The sequence below is a fragment of the Notolepis coatsorum genome (assembly GCF_963971535.1).
Source record: "Notolepis coatsorum genome assembly, chromosome: 14".
Lineage (NCBI taxonomy): Eukaryota > Metazoa > Chordata > Actinopteri > Aulopiformes > Paralepididae > Notolepis > Notolepis coatsorum.
In genome coordinates, this window is record NC_140178.1 from 5283110 (window position 1) to 5300085 (window position 16976).

General features: G+C 48.0%; 1 protein-coding gene across 1 annotated transcript in view; it reads left to right on the plus strand.

Moving 5' to 3' along the window:
* LOC311239884 (uncharacterized protein) overlaps positions 1-16976 on the plus strand; it is a gene marked incomplete at its 3' end in the record, with an annotated part of 165506 nt that overhangs the window by 52167 nt on the left and 96363 nt on the right. Inside the window, exon 4 of the mRNA XM_084328328.1 lies at positions 15238-15576. Coding sequence (XP_084184454.1) covers positions 15238-15576 — 339 coding nt within the window. The remainder of the gene's footprint in view (positions 1-15237; positions 15577-16976) is intronic.

Here is a 16976-nt window from a genome sequence, read left to right on the forward strand (position 1 = left end):
TGCAGTATACAGTATATACAGTATTATACAATATGAAAACTAACTTTCAGGTCATATATGTGAGGCTGTGCGGCTGTGCTGAAAAAAAGGATACCAAACATACCATGGTAAAACATTTTAAAATGGGAATTATACAATTTAAATCAAAATTAGCTAAAACATTGAAAATATCCACCAACTCACTGACCTTTGGGAAGTATTTTGACATGTACATTGTGTAGTGTATCTTGTAGACCAGGCCCATTGCAAGTTGCTGTACTCTGTCGTCTACTCTAAGCCATCCTAGGTTGGCAAAGTGGGCAGGGGTGAGGTGGGTTCTAGGAGTCAGGTCAAGCAGTAGTCTGACTAGTTTGTTTTGAGATGTTTGTAATTTGGTTTTTAGTGCCTTTGAGGTGCTTTGGTACCATGAGGTGCAAGCATAGTCGTAGTACCCTTGAATGAGTGCTCCTGCCAGAGTCTTCAGGGTATTCTTGTTTACCAGAGAGGAGATCCGGTACAAGAATCGAGTTCGTTGGTTGACTTTTTTTACTACATTGGATGCCATTTTGTCACAGGAGAGATTAGCCTCTAGGATGGAACCCAGGTAGGTAATTTCATCTTTCCTTGTGACAATATTGTCACCCACTGTAACTGAGAAGCCGTCGGTCTTGCTGAGTTTGTTATTTGAACCGAAGAGAATGGACTCTGTTTTGCCCATGTGTAATGATAGTTTGTTGTCTGCGAGCCATATGCAGATTTTGCCTAGTTCCGAGCTGAGGGTTTTTTCAACCTGTAACTTGTTCTTGTCAGAGACCAGCAGGGCTGAGTCGTCCGCAAACAGGAACAAGTTGCAGTCACAAGCTGACGACATGCCATTTGCATAAATTAGGAACAGTAGCGGTCCTAGTATGCTTCCTTGTGGAACACCACAGTTCACTGTGAGGGGGGGGGATAGGGTACCGTTTACCTCCACCATCTGTTCTCTCCCCTCCAGGTAGGATTGTATCCAGCTCACTGATAAACTATCAAAACCAATTGCTTTTAGCTTGTCAATCAGAATGGTGTGATTGACAGTGTCGAAGGCCTTTTGTAGGTCCAGCATGACCATGCCGCAGTATTTGCCCGTTCAAATAGAGAAGGCATGTGTCAGTCGAGTGGGATGTTCTGAAGCCAGATTGGAATTCGTAGATTCGATTTTTTTCCGCAAGGTACTTTTCGACCTGTTCCTATACTATTTTTTCCATGACTTTCGAGATGGATGTAAGGATAGAAACAGGGCGGTAGTTGCCTGGGTCTAATTTGCTGCCCTTTTTGTGCAGGGGTGTTACTCTCGCAATTTTGAAGTCCTTGGGGACGTGTCCCTGTTTTATGGAGAGGTTTATTATGTGTGTGATGACTAGGGATGCCCCGATCGATCGGTCAATATAAATATGCGATCGGTGATCGGTGATAATGCTTTATTTCCGCCGATCGTCAAAACCGATCTCACTCGCTGAGTTCTGTCTCAGACACCGGGAGCTGCACACACTCCCACACAGTGGTGCGGCGTCTGCTCCTCCCTCCGGCCCCTCCCGCACGCAAACACGGTGTAGTCTAGTCTAAATAAATAAACATAATCACGGTTATCTACCTCAACAACTGCATGTATGCGTCTCCCTGAGCTAACGTTAGCTACCGTTACAAAATGACCCAGTCAACCATTCACTTCCAGTCCAATACATGATGAGGCATTGTCTAACCGAGCGGTATCTAGCCGGCCAGCTACTGATAGCTCCTGACATCAACAAACGCTCCAGCAAGTCTGTATGATACCTCCGCTAGCTCACGTTAGCTGACGCCAGCCCATGTTCAAAACGAAATGTCCCACTGAACTAAATAGTTCACTGAGGCGCTGTATCAACGTTATATAGCCGGCCAGCAGTAGCCACAGATAGCTCCTGATATCAATGTTTTATAACACTCATTCGATGCGTATTCGAGCTCAGGGTATGTTGTTGAATGTGATCAATAGGGTCCAGCTGCAGCTCCGGAGAATCCTGGCCGTAGCTGCAGGCTACTCGAGTATAGGGTCCAGCTGCAGCTCCGGAGAATCCTGGCCGTAGCTGGAGGCAGGGGGCAAAACTAGAGGCCGCCACCCGCCACTGGCGCTCAGTTTTTATGTTTGGCGCCTCCCACTGAGAGGTCTGCCCGCCGTGTGGCGGGCAATCAAATAGTCATGTGAAAACCGAAAATCATGATCCAATTCTTTAGCGGAGTTCTCACTCGCTGTCTCAGCACAGACTGCTGCTCCTACCCTTCCCCACCTGTTTCTGTATGCTGCATGTAAACAGAGGCTATTGCCTCCGACAGTCACCGGTGTCTGGTAAAATTCAAATACTTCTGGCACTCATTTGCTTCCATAGACGTTAGTCTAGTCAGTGTGGGACCTTCGTGAGATAACGTTAGCTACCGTTACAAAATGACCCAGTCAACTATTCACTTAGTTTAATACATGAGGCATTGTGTAACGTTATCCAGCCGGCTAGCTACTGATAGCTCCCGACATCAACAAATGCTCCAGCAATAGTCCAGTGCATAATACCTCCGTTGGCTAGGTAGCTCACTAGTCACTACGAAATGTCGCAGTAAACTAAATAGTTCACTGAGGCACTGTCCCAACGCCATCCAGCAGTAGCTATAGCTCCTGACATCAATGTCCTACAACAACATGCGTATTCGAGTCCCTGGCTTACATCGCATGAGGGCTGCTGAATAGGGTCCAGCTGTAGCTCAGGAGAATCCTTTTGCATGCTGAATGTAGCGTTTAGGGCTCTGCTGCAGCGCCGGAGAATCCTTGCTGGAGCTGGAGGCCACTCGAGTATACACACAGACAGTGGAGCTGTTTTCAGACCGCGAGGTGGCGAAGTCTCGCAGATAACATAATCACAAGTATGATTATATAATATATATATTTTATTAAAAAAAAATGTTTATATAAAATAATAATAAATTTTTTTATCAAAAAAAAGTTGGCGGGTAAGAAATATGCTTGGCGGGTAGATTCTTCCCATCTACCCGCCACTGGCCGGTGAGTCAAAAAGTTAATTTCGCTCCCTGGCTGGAGGCTACTAGAGTACACACAGACAGTGGAGCTTGTTGCGTGGTGGCGATGTCTCGCAGATAATACAAGTACAAGTCTAATTATATAATATATGTTACAAAGGATCAGATTAAACCGAATATATATATTTATTGATTGATATATATTGCATAGTATTTGTATATCGTTTGATATCCCTTGTATATTCCTTGTACATATACACGGAATATCCCTTTAGCCTAGTACAGACCATAATATTTCATTCTCCTATTGGACAGTGGTCCACAGGCGCCAGGGCCATGCCTCCAGAGTCAGGTTCAAGGCCACCGTCAAGACATGTCTGTACATGCCCGGCCTTGCCCAGGGATACGAGACAGAAATGAGGTTGGCACTAGATTGTTCGCCGTGCATATAAATATGGCGCAGGTGAATACAGAAGTAGAGTTACCCAATAAGTTGAAGCTTCACCCACGATACTCCGTGCGGTGAAGTATGGCCTGTTTGGCCCCAAATAGAGCATTGAGACCGCGTGCGAATTAATAACTGAATTGTCAGAGTTTGGCGCTATACCGTCGAGTGCGACATATTTCTATTAAGTCAGTAATAGTCTATTTGTGTATAGTGTATCGTGCGGCTAAAGTTCTACAGTGACCAGCATCACCAACGCTTCCTCGTATCAGCTAGAGTGCTTATCCAGGCTGGGCTGCTTTCATGGCGCTTTCACCCGAGGAGACCTAGACGAGAACCGTGTGGACATGTACACTGGATTAATCTACCCGACGACTACATAGCCCTTTGCGGCTGGATTATATTTGTTTTGGTCCTGTGATTTATGGAGCGGAGAATCGCCGACGCCTACACGTGTGGGATTTACCCTGTGAGGAGCCACGTCGAGTCTGCGCCTCAGAGAGCCTGAGGCCGGCTAGCTTTCTTCACTGTGGAGCTACAGTCTACGGAGAACAGCTGTATTCGTCTGTGGATCAAGAGACTATTGCACCGTCTCCTGTACTTGGAGTCTCCTTAGTCATCGTTGACCAGACTCTCTACTACCGACAGATCCTCTACCCCTGCTGGCTTACAACCGGGGGGACCCTTCCAGTATCTCCCGCTATATATTACTAGTGTACCATAGATATAATTCCCTAAGATTCAGGTTGTATAATTACCTCCTGCGTAACCAGAGAATGGACATTCATTATTGATTTGCCTACGCACATTCCTTTGCCTTATAAGCGCATCCAAAGTAAAATAGAGAAGTATATTATATACCTTTTGCTGCAATAAATACTTAATTACCACTTTGTGTGGAACCGATTCATTGTGGGAAGTGTTCATCATATTTATATATCATGTACTGTATGGCCAGTAATTAAAGTACATAAAGCGGTAGTGGTTTAATGATACCATACTTATCAATACAGTCAGGGAATTGTACCCCTCAGTTACAATTGGTCCTTCGAGCCGGAGGGTAACTAGTGTAATATTAATATAGTGGTATTAATATTGACATGGCCAATGATGAACACTCCACAAAACGGTTCTCCTAAAGTAGATCGCCCGCAGCGTAGACGGCAGACACCTCAGTACTTAGAGGATTACGTTGCCAATATACTACCTAGCTTTCTACAGACGGTAAACGCGGAAAAAGTAGATAGTAAAATTATGTCCGACCCTATCGACCAGGCTACCCCGCCAATAGAGGCCCTAGTGGGTTCTAACGTAACTGACCAAGCTCACGGTAGGGACCAGGAGGGACCCGACATGACTGTACCCTCCGCCAAGACCGAAGAAGTAGTCCCCGGAGAGCTCCAGGATAAAGACAGCCCTCCAGGGATGGAACTCTACCCGCTACAAGAAGAGGAGAGCACCCCGGAGATGGATCTCCAGGACTCGCCACAGGAGAACAGATCTCCAACTAGTACTGCCAGGAGCGGATCACCTCAACCAGCGTCTTCCCCCAGCGAGGCGGACAAGATGCTGGCACAGGCATTCCTCGCCAGCCTAGCAGCCTCAACAGAGCGCGATCGACTCCAAGCACAGACGCTTAGTGAGCGCGAACATTCTTCCATGGAAAGAGAACGCCTTCAGGCGCAGCAACGGAGCGACGAAGATCGTATACGTCTAGAGATTAGACGCCTTCAGACGGAAGAGAATATGGTAAGGGACCGGGCCGAAGCCCAGCGCGCCGCCGCCGAAGCCCAGCGCGCCGCTGCCGGTGCCCAAAGAGAAGCAGAGCGCGACCTCGCTCTCACCAAGCGCGAAGCCGAGCGCGACCGATTACAAGCGCAGATAATGGAGCAGCTGATCACCAGGGCAACACCCCCTCCCTCCGCACAGGGTTCCAGGGCCTCGTCAAGACAAGGGTCAAGGGCACCCTCCCCTACCCGATCAAGCGACCCTGAGCCCGACCACCAGAGAGAGCCTATACCCCCCTCCGAACCCCTTCCCCGACCGGTCCAAGTGAGACCCAGCTACAAGGAAGAAACGGTCTACACCGCGGAGAGGCTAAATAGACGACTACAGGATCTAGAGGACCTGCCAGAGGAAGAAGAAGAGGGAGAGGAGGAGAGTCAAGCCCGACAGCAGCACAGTACTCTACAGGACCAGGAGGTCCAGTACAGCCCAGGCTCTACCCCCGCGGCTCTGCGCTACAGACCCCCGACTCAATTCACGGGTGAGCTTGACGCACGACCAGCCCCGAGGAATAGCACCTGGATACGCGGGCCATGGTACCCAGCAGGTACCAGCCCACCAAGAGGCGTAAGAGGAGACTCGCCTAGGAGGCCTCTCTTCCAACGCTCACCGATGTGCCAGCCATCCATGGCATCATACATTGGCACACAGACGTTTCCGGACTTCACCCACGAGAACAGAGCACAGTACACGGAGCTACGAATGTGCTTAGAGACAATGATGTCCGATGTAGCTGATGAACCGTACAAGTATGCTATCCTACTGAAGCACCTCAAGGTGCCCCGAGCGCACAATATAGCGCTGGCCTATGCCACCTCTACTACCCCATACACAGCGGCTCTAGCAGCACTCGACCAAAGATATGGACGCATATGGGACTACGTAATACAAGAGATAAGGCATATTGACCGCCTACCCCCAGCCACAGACAATCGCTCACTAGATGACCTGTCTATCAAGGTACAATCCCTGGTAGGGATGCTGGGGGCGCAAAGAGAAAAGGGTATGCACGAACTGTACGCAAACTCTAATGTCGAGAGGATTTTAGAGAAGCTTCCGCCCACCCGACAAGAGCGCTTCAGGCGGCAAAGAGACCACCGTGATCCTAACGGTCCCGAGCCATCCCTCCTAGACCTAGCCGACTTCCTGGCGAGAGAAGTCAACAGCCTACGGTTGGATACGTTCATGCGGAGCACCCCAAGCTCCAGAGAGGGACCTAGGAGAGCAAACGATGGCCGAAGATTGGTGACCGTCATGCACCAATCAGAATCAGTACCGAGCAGCAAGAACCACAGTACCCCCTCGATGAAAGAGAAGTGGAAGATGGTGTGCCCGTACTGCGAAAAGGAACACTGGTTGTCACAATGTGACACGTTCAAGAAGATGACCGCCGACGAGGTGAGTCAATGGACAAAGTCCAACCGACGCTGTTACCGATGTGCGCGCAGTCACATGGCAGCCGATTGCCGCTTAAAGAAGAGGTGTAGTCGGTGTGACGGAGCCCACCTAGATGTCCTACACGACAGTAACAGAAGAAAGCCTGCACCCTCAAGCAGCACAAAGGCAAGTGTTATGTACATTGACTCCGCCAGCAGCGGGGGCGCCCGGGTGCTCTTAAAGGTGGTCCGCGTAACACTGAGTTACCAAGATAAGGTCATGGACACTTACGCCGTCCTTGACGACGGGTCAGAGAAGACCCTTCTCCTCGCGTCCGCTGCGGCCCAGCTGGGGCTGCGGGGGAGCGAAAACCAGATGACGATTCGGACAATAAGAAGAGATCTAAAGACGATAAAGGGCGAGAATGTCTCCTTCACTATCGCAGCAAGCGGGCAGCCAGAGAGACGGTATAGGATTACTAACGCTTTCACCAGCCAAGAAATAGGCCTGTCGCAGTACACCTACCCCATCGCCAAGCTGATGGATAAATATGTGCACCTGCGTCAACTACCTATACCGCTCATAGACGGTGCCACCCCGACCCTGCTGATAGGCTCCGACCATGCAGACCTCATCGTCCCGATAGACCGGGTCCACACAGGGCCCAGAGGCTGTCCTGCAGCAGTCGAGACCCGCCTAGGATGGACATTACAAGGCCCCCTCGCTAAGTCTCTTAACCGAACAGCAGCCACTAACTGCCTCCACTCCAGAGTGATGGAAGAAGACACCACCCTCCTACAGCATGTCGAGAGGCTATGGACACTAGAGACAATGCCCTTTAAGAACGAAAAGAAAGACATTCGTTCCAAGGAAGACATTTACGCTATAGCCCTCCTCGAGCAGGGGACAAAGAGAGTCAAAGTCAACGGAGTGATGAGATACGCAACTCCACTCCTGAGGCGAGAGGGTATGCCTACCTTCCACGCCCCAAAAGAAGCGACGGAGCGGTATCTATTGAACACAGAGCGGCGCCTAGCCAGAGACCCCGCTCAAGAGACGGTGTACCGCGCTGAGATTAACAAGCTAATCACAGCGGGACACATAAAGAAAATTGACATTAAAGAGGCCGATCAGACGACCGAATCATGGTACGTGCCGCACCACAAAGTCCACCACAACGGCAAGGATCGTATTGTGTTCAACTGCAGCTACCAGATCGGATCACAAAATCTGAATAAAGAGCTCTTGCCCGGCCCAACACTCGGCCCCTCTCTACTAGGCGTGTTACTACGTTTCCGCCAAGACAAGGTGGCCATCAGCGGCGACATCAAAGGGATGTTCCTGCAGGTGAGACTAGTGGAGGAGGACAAGCCCCTGCTGCGGTTCCTATGGAGAGAGAGGATCGGGGATGAGCGACCAGCCATCTATCAATGGGAAGTCCTCCCTTTCGGAACCACATGCAGCCCATGCTGTGCTACGTTTGCACTGCAAAAGCACGTCGCAGAGGACCCAGCAGCTGATGAAGAGGTCCGACAAAGTGTAGGAAATAGTTTCTACGTGGACAACTGTCTGCAAAGCGTCTCGACGCCAGAAGAAGCCGAGGCCCTTCTACTCAAGCTCCGCGCCTCCCTGATCAAAGGCGGCTTTGATCTCAGGCAGTGGGCCAGCAGCGACCCGCAAGTATTGCGCAGCCTCTCCCCCGAGGACAAGGCAGCAAGCATCGAGACCTGGATGGCGACCATCCCAGGAGAAGCCCAAGAAATGACATTAGGACTAGTCTGGCGCTTCAAAACAGACTCGCTCCATTATAAACACACACCCCTGACCAAGGAGCAGGGAAGGTCGACTGCACTACCGACCACCAGACGGAGTGTATACAGAACACTCGCCAGACAATATGACCCGTTGGGATGTATTCTACCTTACACCACCAGGGCAAAGATGATTGTAAGAGCGTTATGGGACAAGGACCAGGGCTGGGACGACCCCATACCCGAACACCTTGCATCCACATGGAGAGAGTGGGAGACGGAACTCAGCTCACTCCCAGGTGTCAACATACGCCGCAGCTACTTCCCACCCACAGTGAGGCCGGAGACGTGCCAGATGGACCTGCACGTCTTCAGCGACGCCTCCGAAGTAGCCTACGGTTCGGTGGCCTACTTGCGTGCCCGAGAGGAGGGAGGAGAAATACATACTGCTTTCATCCTGGCTCGCTCAAGAATAGCCCCACGAAAGCAACAATCTATCCCGCGTCTAGAGCTCTGCGCAGCCCTAGCAGGAGCGCAACTCGCCACGTTAATCCAACGTGAACTCACCATTCCGGTGCAAAGAACAATCTTGTGGTCAGACTCCACGACAGTACTCACATGGATCCGGTCTGATTCGTGCAGATACAAGGTCTTCGTGGGAGTCAGAGTCACAGAGATTCAAGATTTGGAGGTGTGTGGACACAAAACACAACCCAGCTGACGTCATCACCCGGGGAATGTCCCTGGATGACCTCACCCGTCACAACCTATACAGTGACGGGCCAGAGTTCCTCAAGCTCCCGGAAGAAGAGTGGCCTACACCCACCCCACGGGAAGTGAGTAAAGAGGAGGCCGAAAACAAGAAATCTATGTTCTGTGGATTGAACACACTCGTCTCCACAGACCCCGACATAGACGATTGCCTCACCCTAGAGAGTGCGCAGCTAAAGACATTCCTGTGGCACCACCCAGAGGTTCAGCTCACTACTGACATTACAGCAGCTGACTACGAAGAAGCAGAACTTCTTCTACTACAACGAGCCCAGAGAGACTCGTTCCCCGATGAGCTAGACTGTCTACAGGGAGCAAAGCCCGTCCCATCAGACAGCAGACTGCTCCACCTAGCCCCCGAGAGCGACGCCCATGGTCTCATCAGAGTGGGTGGTCGTCTGCGGAGAGCTCCAGACTTACCGGATGACGTCAAGTACCCGATAGTCTTAAACAGCCGACACAAGGTCACAGAGCTGATCATAAAGAAATACGACGAGGATGTGCATCACGCCGGGGCAGAGAGAGTCTTCGCGGAGATCAGACGTCGTTATTGGATACTGCAAGGGAGAGAAGCAGTGCGGCGCTTCCAGCGAACCTGTCTAGACTGTCGTAAGTGGCGAGCGCAGCCCAGTATACCCCGGATGGCTGACCTACCTCCCTGTCGCCTCCGACTCGGCGACAAGCCTTTTCACTCCACCGGTATGGACTGTTTCGGCCCGCTGTATATAAAGAAAGGAAGAGGAACCGAGAAGCGGTGGGGTATTGTATTCAAATGCATGACCACCCGAGCGATGCATATAGAACTCCTTCCAACCATGAGCACAGACTCATTTAGGGCTGGGCGATATGACGATATTATATAAATATCGGGTACAGTTCATTAACGATACACTTTTTTAACGTATTGTGGATATCGTGATGTTTTGCCCAAGAGGATTGTGTCGCGTCAATCTGGTCCACACCCGTTCAAACTTTTGAACAACGCCGCCCCCACACACACTACTGCATCAAAGTTACTAATTATTATTAACAAAGGCATTCGTTTTGTGGCATTAACGTTATATAGTTACACGTTCAATAACATTCGCGTATTTACCCAAACATAGCAACGTCCGATGACGACATAGATAGCAAGCGTTACTGTTCATATCTCAGCCCGTGCGGAGTTGTGCATGCCCATTCTGCGGTCTGTTAATAAAGTTTTCAATCAGACAGATGTATGGAAAGGCTTTTATTATAACATTCGTTGCAATAAAATCATTATGGCTTGTTTAGTCATGCTGCGGTGCGCTGGTCACTCGTCTGCCGCAGGGAGCTGTTGTCGTTGAGCTGAGCTGAGCTCTCGTCAAAATCAATTGCGGAAGTAAAAAACGCATAGAGCTTGCCGATTGGTGCTAAGAACAGCAGGGCGGGTTCAATCGGTGTGTGACGTAATTGGCAGACTCGACTGTCAATCAAAATTATTCTGTTGCCGGCTGAATGATCGAATGAATGAAAACGTTATTAACTATTGCAGAATGGGTACAATACAGTACAGCTCAATACAACAACAGTGGACTGGGGGATGAAGACCAGAAAAAGACGTTCGGCTTTTTTACATAAGGGTCCTCCATTTTCAATTCATCAAAACATTTAGAGACATACAAATATACAGTAGTTTCATAAAAATGCTAAAATGCTATTTATTGATTGATTGATTTAAAACTTTATTAACATATTGCAGAATGGGTACAGTACAGCTCAATACATACAATTGTTAAGGGGATGCAGACCAGAGAAAGTATTTCGTCTTGTTTACATCAGGGTCCCCCATTTTCAATTAATCATATTTCATATCTAAATCATATAATATCTCATTGCTAAATATATGCAATATATAATCTAATAATCCAATAATCTAAATCTAATATATAATATAAAAATGCTAAATGCATGGGTATTTTATTTAGTCTTAGTTTAATGTTAGCTTGCAAACTCAAATACTGTCTTGGTAAGCCTCATAATGAATTGTTTGGGGAAAAAAAGAAAAACATTGTGATGTGTATCGTGTATCGCCAAAAGGTCAGAAAATATCGTGATATCATATTTAGGCCATATCGCCCAGCCCTAGACTCATTCCTTATGGCCTTCCGAAGATTCACATCGCGGAAAGGCAAACCGTCTATATTATTGTCTGATCACGGGACAAACTTCAAAGGCGGAGAAAGAGAGCTGAGAGAGAGCTTCCAAGCTATGGGCCCAGAACTTAAGACCCACCTCGCTCCATCCCAGATTGACTTCCAGTTTAATCCCCCGAACGCACCTCACTTCGGTGGAACTTGGGAACGAGAAGTACGTTCAATAAAGACAGCCCTGTACGCCGTGCTTGGGGCCCAGACCGTGGCGGAAGAAGTCCTAATGACAGTCCTCACGGAGATCGAGGGAGTATTGAACTCAAAGCCCCTCGGTTACGTCTCAAGTGATGTAGCAGATGTCGACCCAGTCACCCCCAACACACTCTTGATGGGGCGGCTGGACCCCGCGCTACCACAGACAATGTACAGGCCTGAAGAAGCGAACGGCCGAAGAATGTGGAGGTACAGTCAAGTATTGGCTGACAAGTTTTGGAACAGCTTCCTACTCCACTATCTACCGTCTCTACAGACCCGCCAGAAATGGGTGAAAGAGAGAGACAATTTGACAGAAGGAACAGTCGTCATGATTATCGACCAGTCACTACCCCGAGCTATGTGGCCGGCTAGCCGCGTAAGCAAAGTGATCACCGGTGCCGACGGAAAGGTCCGAGCAGCCGAAGTGCTCGTCCAAGGACGGATCTACACCCGACCCGTGGCGAGGCTAATGGAACTGCCAAGGCTCCCCGATACTATCGATGACGACCATGACCCCATGACTTTGTGAACTGCCCGACCCCTCACAACAGACATTGAGTAGTGGACAGTGCGGTTAATCTGTCTCTGCTTAGCTAATTAGGTGGGACTAATTAGGAGGCGGCTGTTACAAAGGATCAGATTAAACCGAATATATATATTTATTGATTGATATATATTGCATAGTATTTGTATATCGTTTGATATCCCTTGTATATTCCTTGTACATATACACGGAATATCCCTTTAGCCTAGTACAGACCATAATATTTCATTCTCCTATTGGACAGCGGTCCACAGGCGCCAGGGCCATGCCTCCAGAGTCAGGTTCAAGGCCACCGTCAAGACATGTCTGTACATGCCCGGCCTTGCCCAGGGATACGAGACAGAAATGAGGTTGGCACTAGATTGTTCGCCGTGCATATAAATATGGCGCAGGTGAATACAGAAGTAGAGTTACCCAATAAGTTGAAGCCTCACCCACGATACTCCGTGCGGTGAAGTATGGCCTGTTTGGCCCCAAATAGAGCATTGAGACCGCGTGCGAATTAATAACTGAATTGTCAGAGTTTGGCGCTATACCGTCGAGTGCGACATATTTCTATTAAGTCAGTAATAGTCTATTTGTGTATAGTGTATCGTGCGGCTAAAGTTCTACAGTGACCAGCATCACCAACGCTTCCTCGTATCAGCTAGAGTGCTTATCCAGGCTGGCAGGGACCGAAACTAAAGCCCGCCGCCCGCCAGGGGCGGGCTGTTTTTACCTTTGGCGCATGACACTTAGAGGGCTGCCCGCCGTGTGGCGTGTAGACGTGTAGTTCATAACTTCATAACGATACTCTTGTGCGAGTACAGATTATAGCCGCTCGTCTTTTTTTTCTCCGCCGCGAGATCGTTAAAAAACTACAAGTCCCACATCGCACTAGGTCCAATCACAGTAGAGTGACGTGACTGGTTTCATGAGAAAAAAAGCAAATGACCAATCGGAAGCTATCATTTGGCTTGTTTACTTCCATCTGCTCCAGTCTATATCGGACCTCCAAGAGCTAACGTTACTGTTTAAACAATGACCCAGTCAACTATTCACTTTTAGTTTAATACATGACGAGGCATTGTCTAACGGTATCTAGCTGGCTAGCTACTGATAGCTGCTGATATCAACAAATGCTCCAGCAATAGTCTACTCGAGTGCATAATACCTCCGTTCCCTTGTTAGCTAGCTTAGCTAGCTCACGTTGATCCATCTGTCCCAGTAAACTAAATTGTCTTAACGTTATCTACCGGGCTAGCAGTAGCTACAGATAGCTCCTGATATCAATGTCTTATAACATTGATTGAATGCGTATTCTAGCTGAGGGCATGTTGAATGTGATTTGACCAAAGAACGGTAACGTTATAAACAGGTCCAGCTGCATCGCCGGAGAATCCTTGCATGCTGAATGTAGGGTCTAGCTGAATATAGGGTCTAGCTGCAGGGCCGGAGAATCCTTGCTGGAGCTGGAGGCTACTCAAGTATACACACAGACAGTGGAGCTGTTTGCAGATAGCAAGCATTTTGACTTATTGCGTGGTGGCGATGTCTCGCAGATAATACAACTACAAGTATGATTATATAATATATATTTTATTTAAAAAAAAATGTTTATATAAAATATATATATATATTTTTTTAATCAAAAAAAATTTGGCAGGTAAGAAATATGCTTGGCGGGTAGACTCTTCCCATCTACCCGCCACTGGCCGGTGAGTCAAAAAGTTAATTTCGCTCCCTGCAGGCTGGGCTGCTTTCATGGCGCTTTCACCCGAGGAGACCTAGACGAGAACCGTGTGGACATGTACACTGGATTAATCTACCCGACGACTACATAGCCCTTTGCGGCTGGATTATATTTGTTTTGGTCCTGTGATTTATGGAGCGGAGAATCGCCGACGCCTACACGTGTGGGATTTACCCTGTGAGGAGCCACGTCGAGTCTGCGCCTCAGAGAGCCTGAGGCCGGCTAGCTTTCTTCACTGTGGAGCTACAGTCTACGGAGAACAGCTGTATTCGTCTGTGGATCAAGAGACTATTGCACCGTCTCCTGTACTTGGAGTCTCCTTAGTCATCGTTGACCAGACTCTCTACTACCGACAGATCCTCTACCCCTGCTGGCTTACAACCGGGGGGACCCTTCCAGTATCTCCCGCTATATATTACTAGTGTACCATAGATATAATTCCCTAAGATTCAGGTTGTATAATTACCTCCTGCGTAACCAGAGAATGGACATTCATTATTGATTTGCCTACGCACATTCCTTTGCCTTATAAGCGCATCCAAAGTAAAATAGAGAAGTATATTATGTACCTTTTGCTGCAATAAATACTTAATTACCACTTTGTGTGGAACCGATTCATTGTGGGAAGTGTTCATCATATATATATATCATGTACTGTATGGCCAGTAATTAAAGTACATAAAGCGGTAGTGGTTTAATGATACCATACTTATCAATACAGTCAGGGAATTGTACCCCTCAGTTACAATATATATATTTTATAAAAAAATATAAAAATGATAAAAAATAATTTAAATTTTTTTTAATCAAAAACGATCGGATCGGTATCGGCCGATATGGCTCACGACGATCGGTGATCGGTATCGGTGGCAAAAAAACGTGATCGGGGCATGACTGGGGTGATGGCGGCTGCTGAGTCTCTGAGGAATTTGGAGGGGATGTTGTCATGGCCAGTGGCCTTGTTCGGTTGGAGGGCGCTCAGTTTTTTGAGTACCTCATCTGTAGTTACCATTTCCAGTTTGAAGTCGTCTTTGTGGACGCCTAGGTTCTTGTAGTATGCTACTATGTGTTCTACCCCATACTGCCCTGAGTGGGAGGGTAGTTTGTTTACCAGTGTTGTGGCTATGTCTGTGAAGAAAGTGTTTAAGTACTTGGCTAAATCCAGTTTGTCTGTGATGAGCGTGTTGTCCGTCTTTATGTTTATGTTTGAGAACCTGGTTTTAAGTTTTTTACTGCAAATTGAGTAATTTCCAAAGTTCATGTGGTTTATTTTTGTTTTCCTCAGTTTTGTCACTGACTGAACTGTCCTGGGGCACAGGAAGAACATACTGACTGAACTGTCCCGGGGCACAGGAAGAACATGTGTGAATTCTTAAAATGGGTGGCTTTCCAATGGTGACAGCAATTACAACTATTCATGTTATTATTCTGCCTCCCTCCAGACCCCCCACAGCTCTCTGTCTGTGAAGAGGAGGTTCCCCCTGAGCAGCAGGAGAGGAGCCCCAGTCTGAGCCAGGAGCAGACAGAGCTCCTACAGATGAAAGAGGAACAGGAGGAACTCTGGACCAGTCAGGAGGGAGAGCAGCTTCAAGGTCTGGAGGAGGCTGGTATCATCAAGTTCACATTCAACCCTGTCCCTGTGAAGAGTGAAGATGATGAAGAGAAACCTCAGTCCTCATGGTTTAACCAAACCCAGGACCCAGAGCTCCTACAGATTAAAGAGGAACAGGAGGAACTCTGGACCAGTCAGGAGGGAGAGCAGCTTCAAGGTCTGGAGGCTGGTATCAAGTTCACTTTCAACCCTGTCCCTGTGAAGAGTGAAGATGATGAAGAGAAACCTCAGTCCTCATGGTTTAACCAAACCCAGACTGAGGAAAACAGAGAGACAGAGCCTCTAGCCAGCACCTCAACAGAACAGATGAAAACAGAACCTGATGGAGAGGACTGTGGATTATCAGAACCAGTCAGTAACTTAGCTGGTGATTTAGAACCAACTACAGATGGCCAGCTCCTCTCTTCAGACTCTTCTGGAAGGGATACTGATGACAGTGATGATTGGCTGGAGACTAGTGAACCTCATCCTGGTTTAAACTCACTGACATCAAAGAAGACACAGAAAAACAAAGGACAGAGTTTGTCTAACAGCAACCAGTTCAAGAGCTCTGTGGTTTCATCCCATGAGGTGAAATTATCAAACCAAATACCATGTGAGACCTGGAGCTGTAAAGTGTGTGGGAAATGTTTTCCTAATAGGACAGCTTTAATGCACCATCTTAAAGCCCATTCTAGTGACTGTGGTTTGTGTGGAAAACATTTGGAACCCACAGAGAGCTTGAAACTTCACCTTCAAACTCACAGGACATGTACTGTTTGTGGCAAGAAATATACTGACATTGCACTCTTGGAAGCACATATGAGAAGCCATACTGGGGAAAAGCCCTATAGTTGCACACTGTGTCCTAAAAGATATAGTAGACGGGGAGACCTGAATAGTCACATGAGAAGCCATACTGGGGAAAAGCGGCAAAAGCCCTATAGTTGCACACTGTGTCCTAAAAGATATATTACACTGGGAGAGCTGCATATTCACAAGAGAAGCCACACTGGGGAAAAGCCCAATAGTTGCACCCTGTGTCTTAAAAGATATATTACACAAGGAGACCTGAATAGACACATGAGAAGCCATACTGGGGAAAAGCCCTATAGTTGCACCCTGTGTCCTAAAAGATATATTAGACTGGGAGAGCTGAATATTCACATGAGAAGCCATACTGGGGAAAAGCCCTATAGTTGCACCCTGTGTCCTAAAAGATATACTACACTGGGAGAGCTGAATATTCACATGAGAAGCCATACTGGGGAAAAGCCCTATAGTTGCACCCTGTGTCCTAAAAGATATATTACACTGGGAGTGCTGAATATTCACATGAGAAGCCATACTGGGGAAAAGCCCTATAGTTGCACCCTGTGTCCTAAAAGATTTACTACACTGGGAGTGCTGAATATTCACATGAGAAGCCATACTGGGGAAAAGCCCTATAGTTGCACCCTGTGTCCTAAAAGATATACTGCACTGGGAGAGCTGAATATTCACACGAGAAGCCATACTGGGGAAAAGCCCTATAGTTGCACCATGTGTCCTAAAAGATATACTACACAGGGACACCTGAATTTTCACATG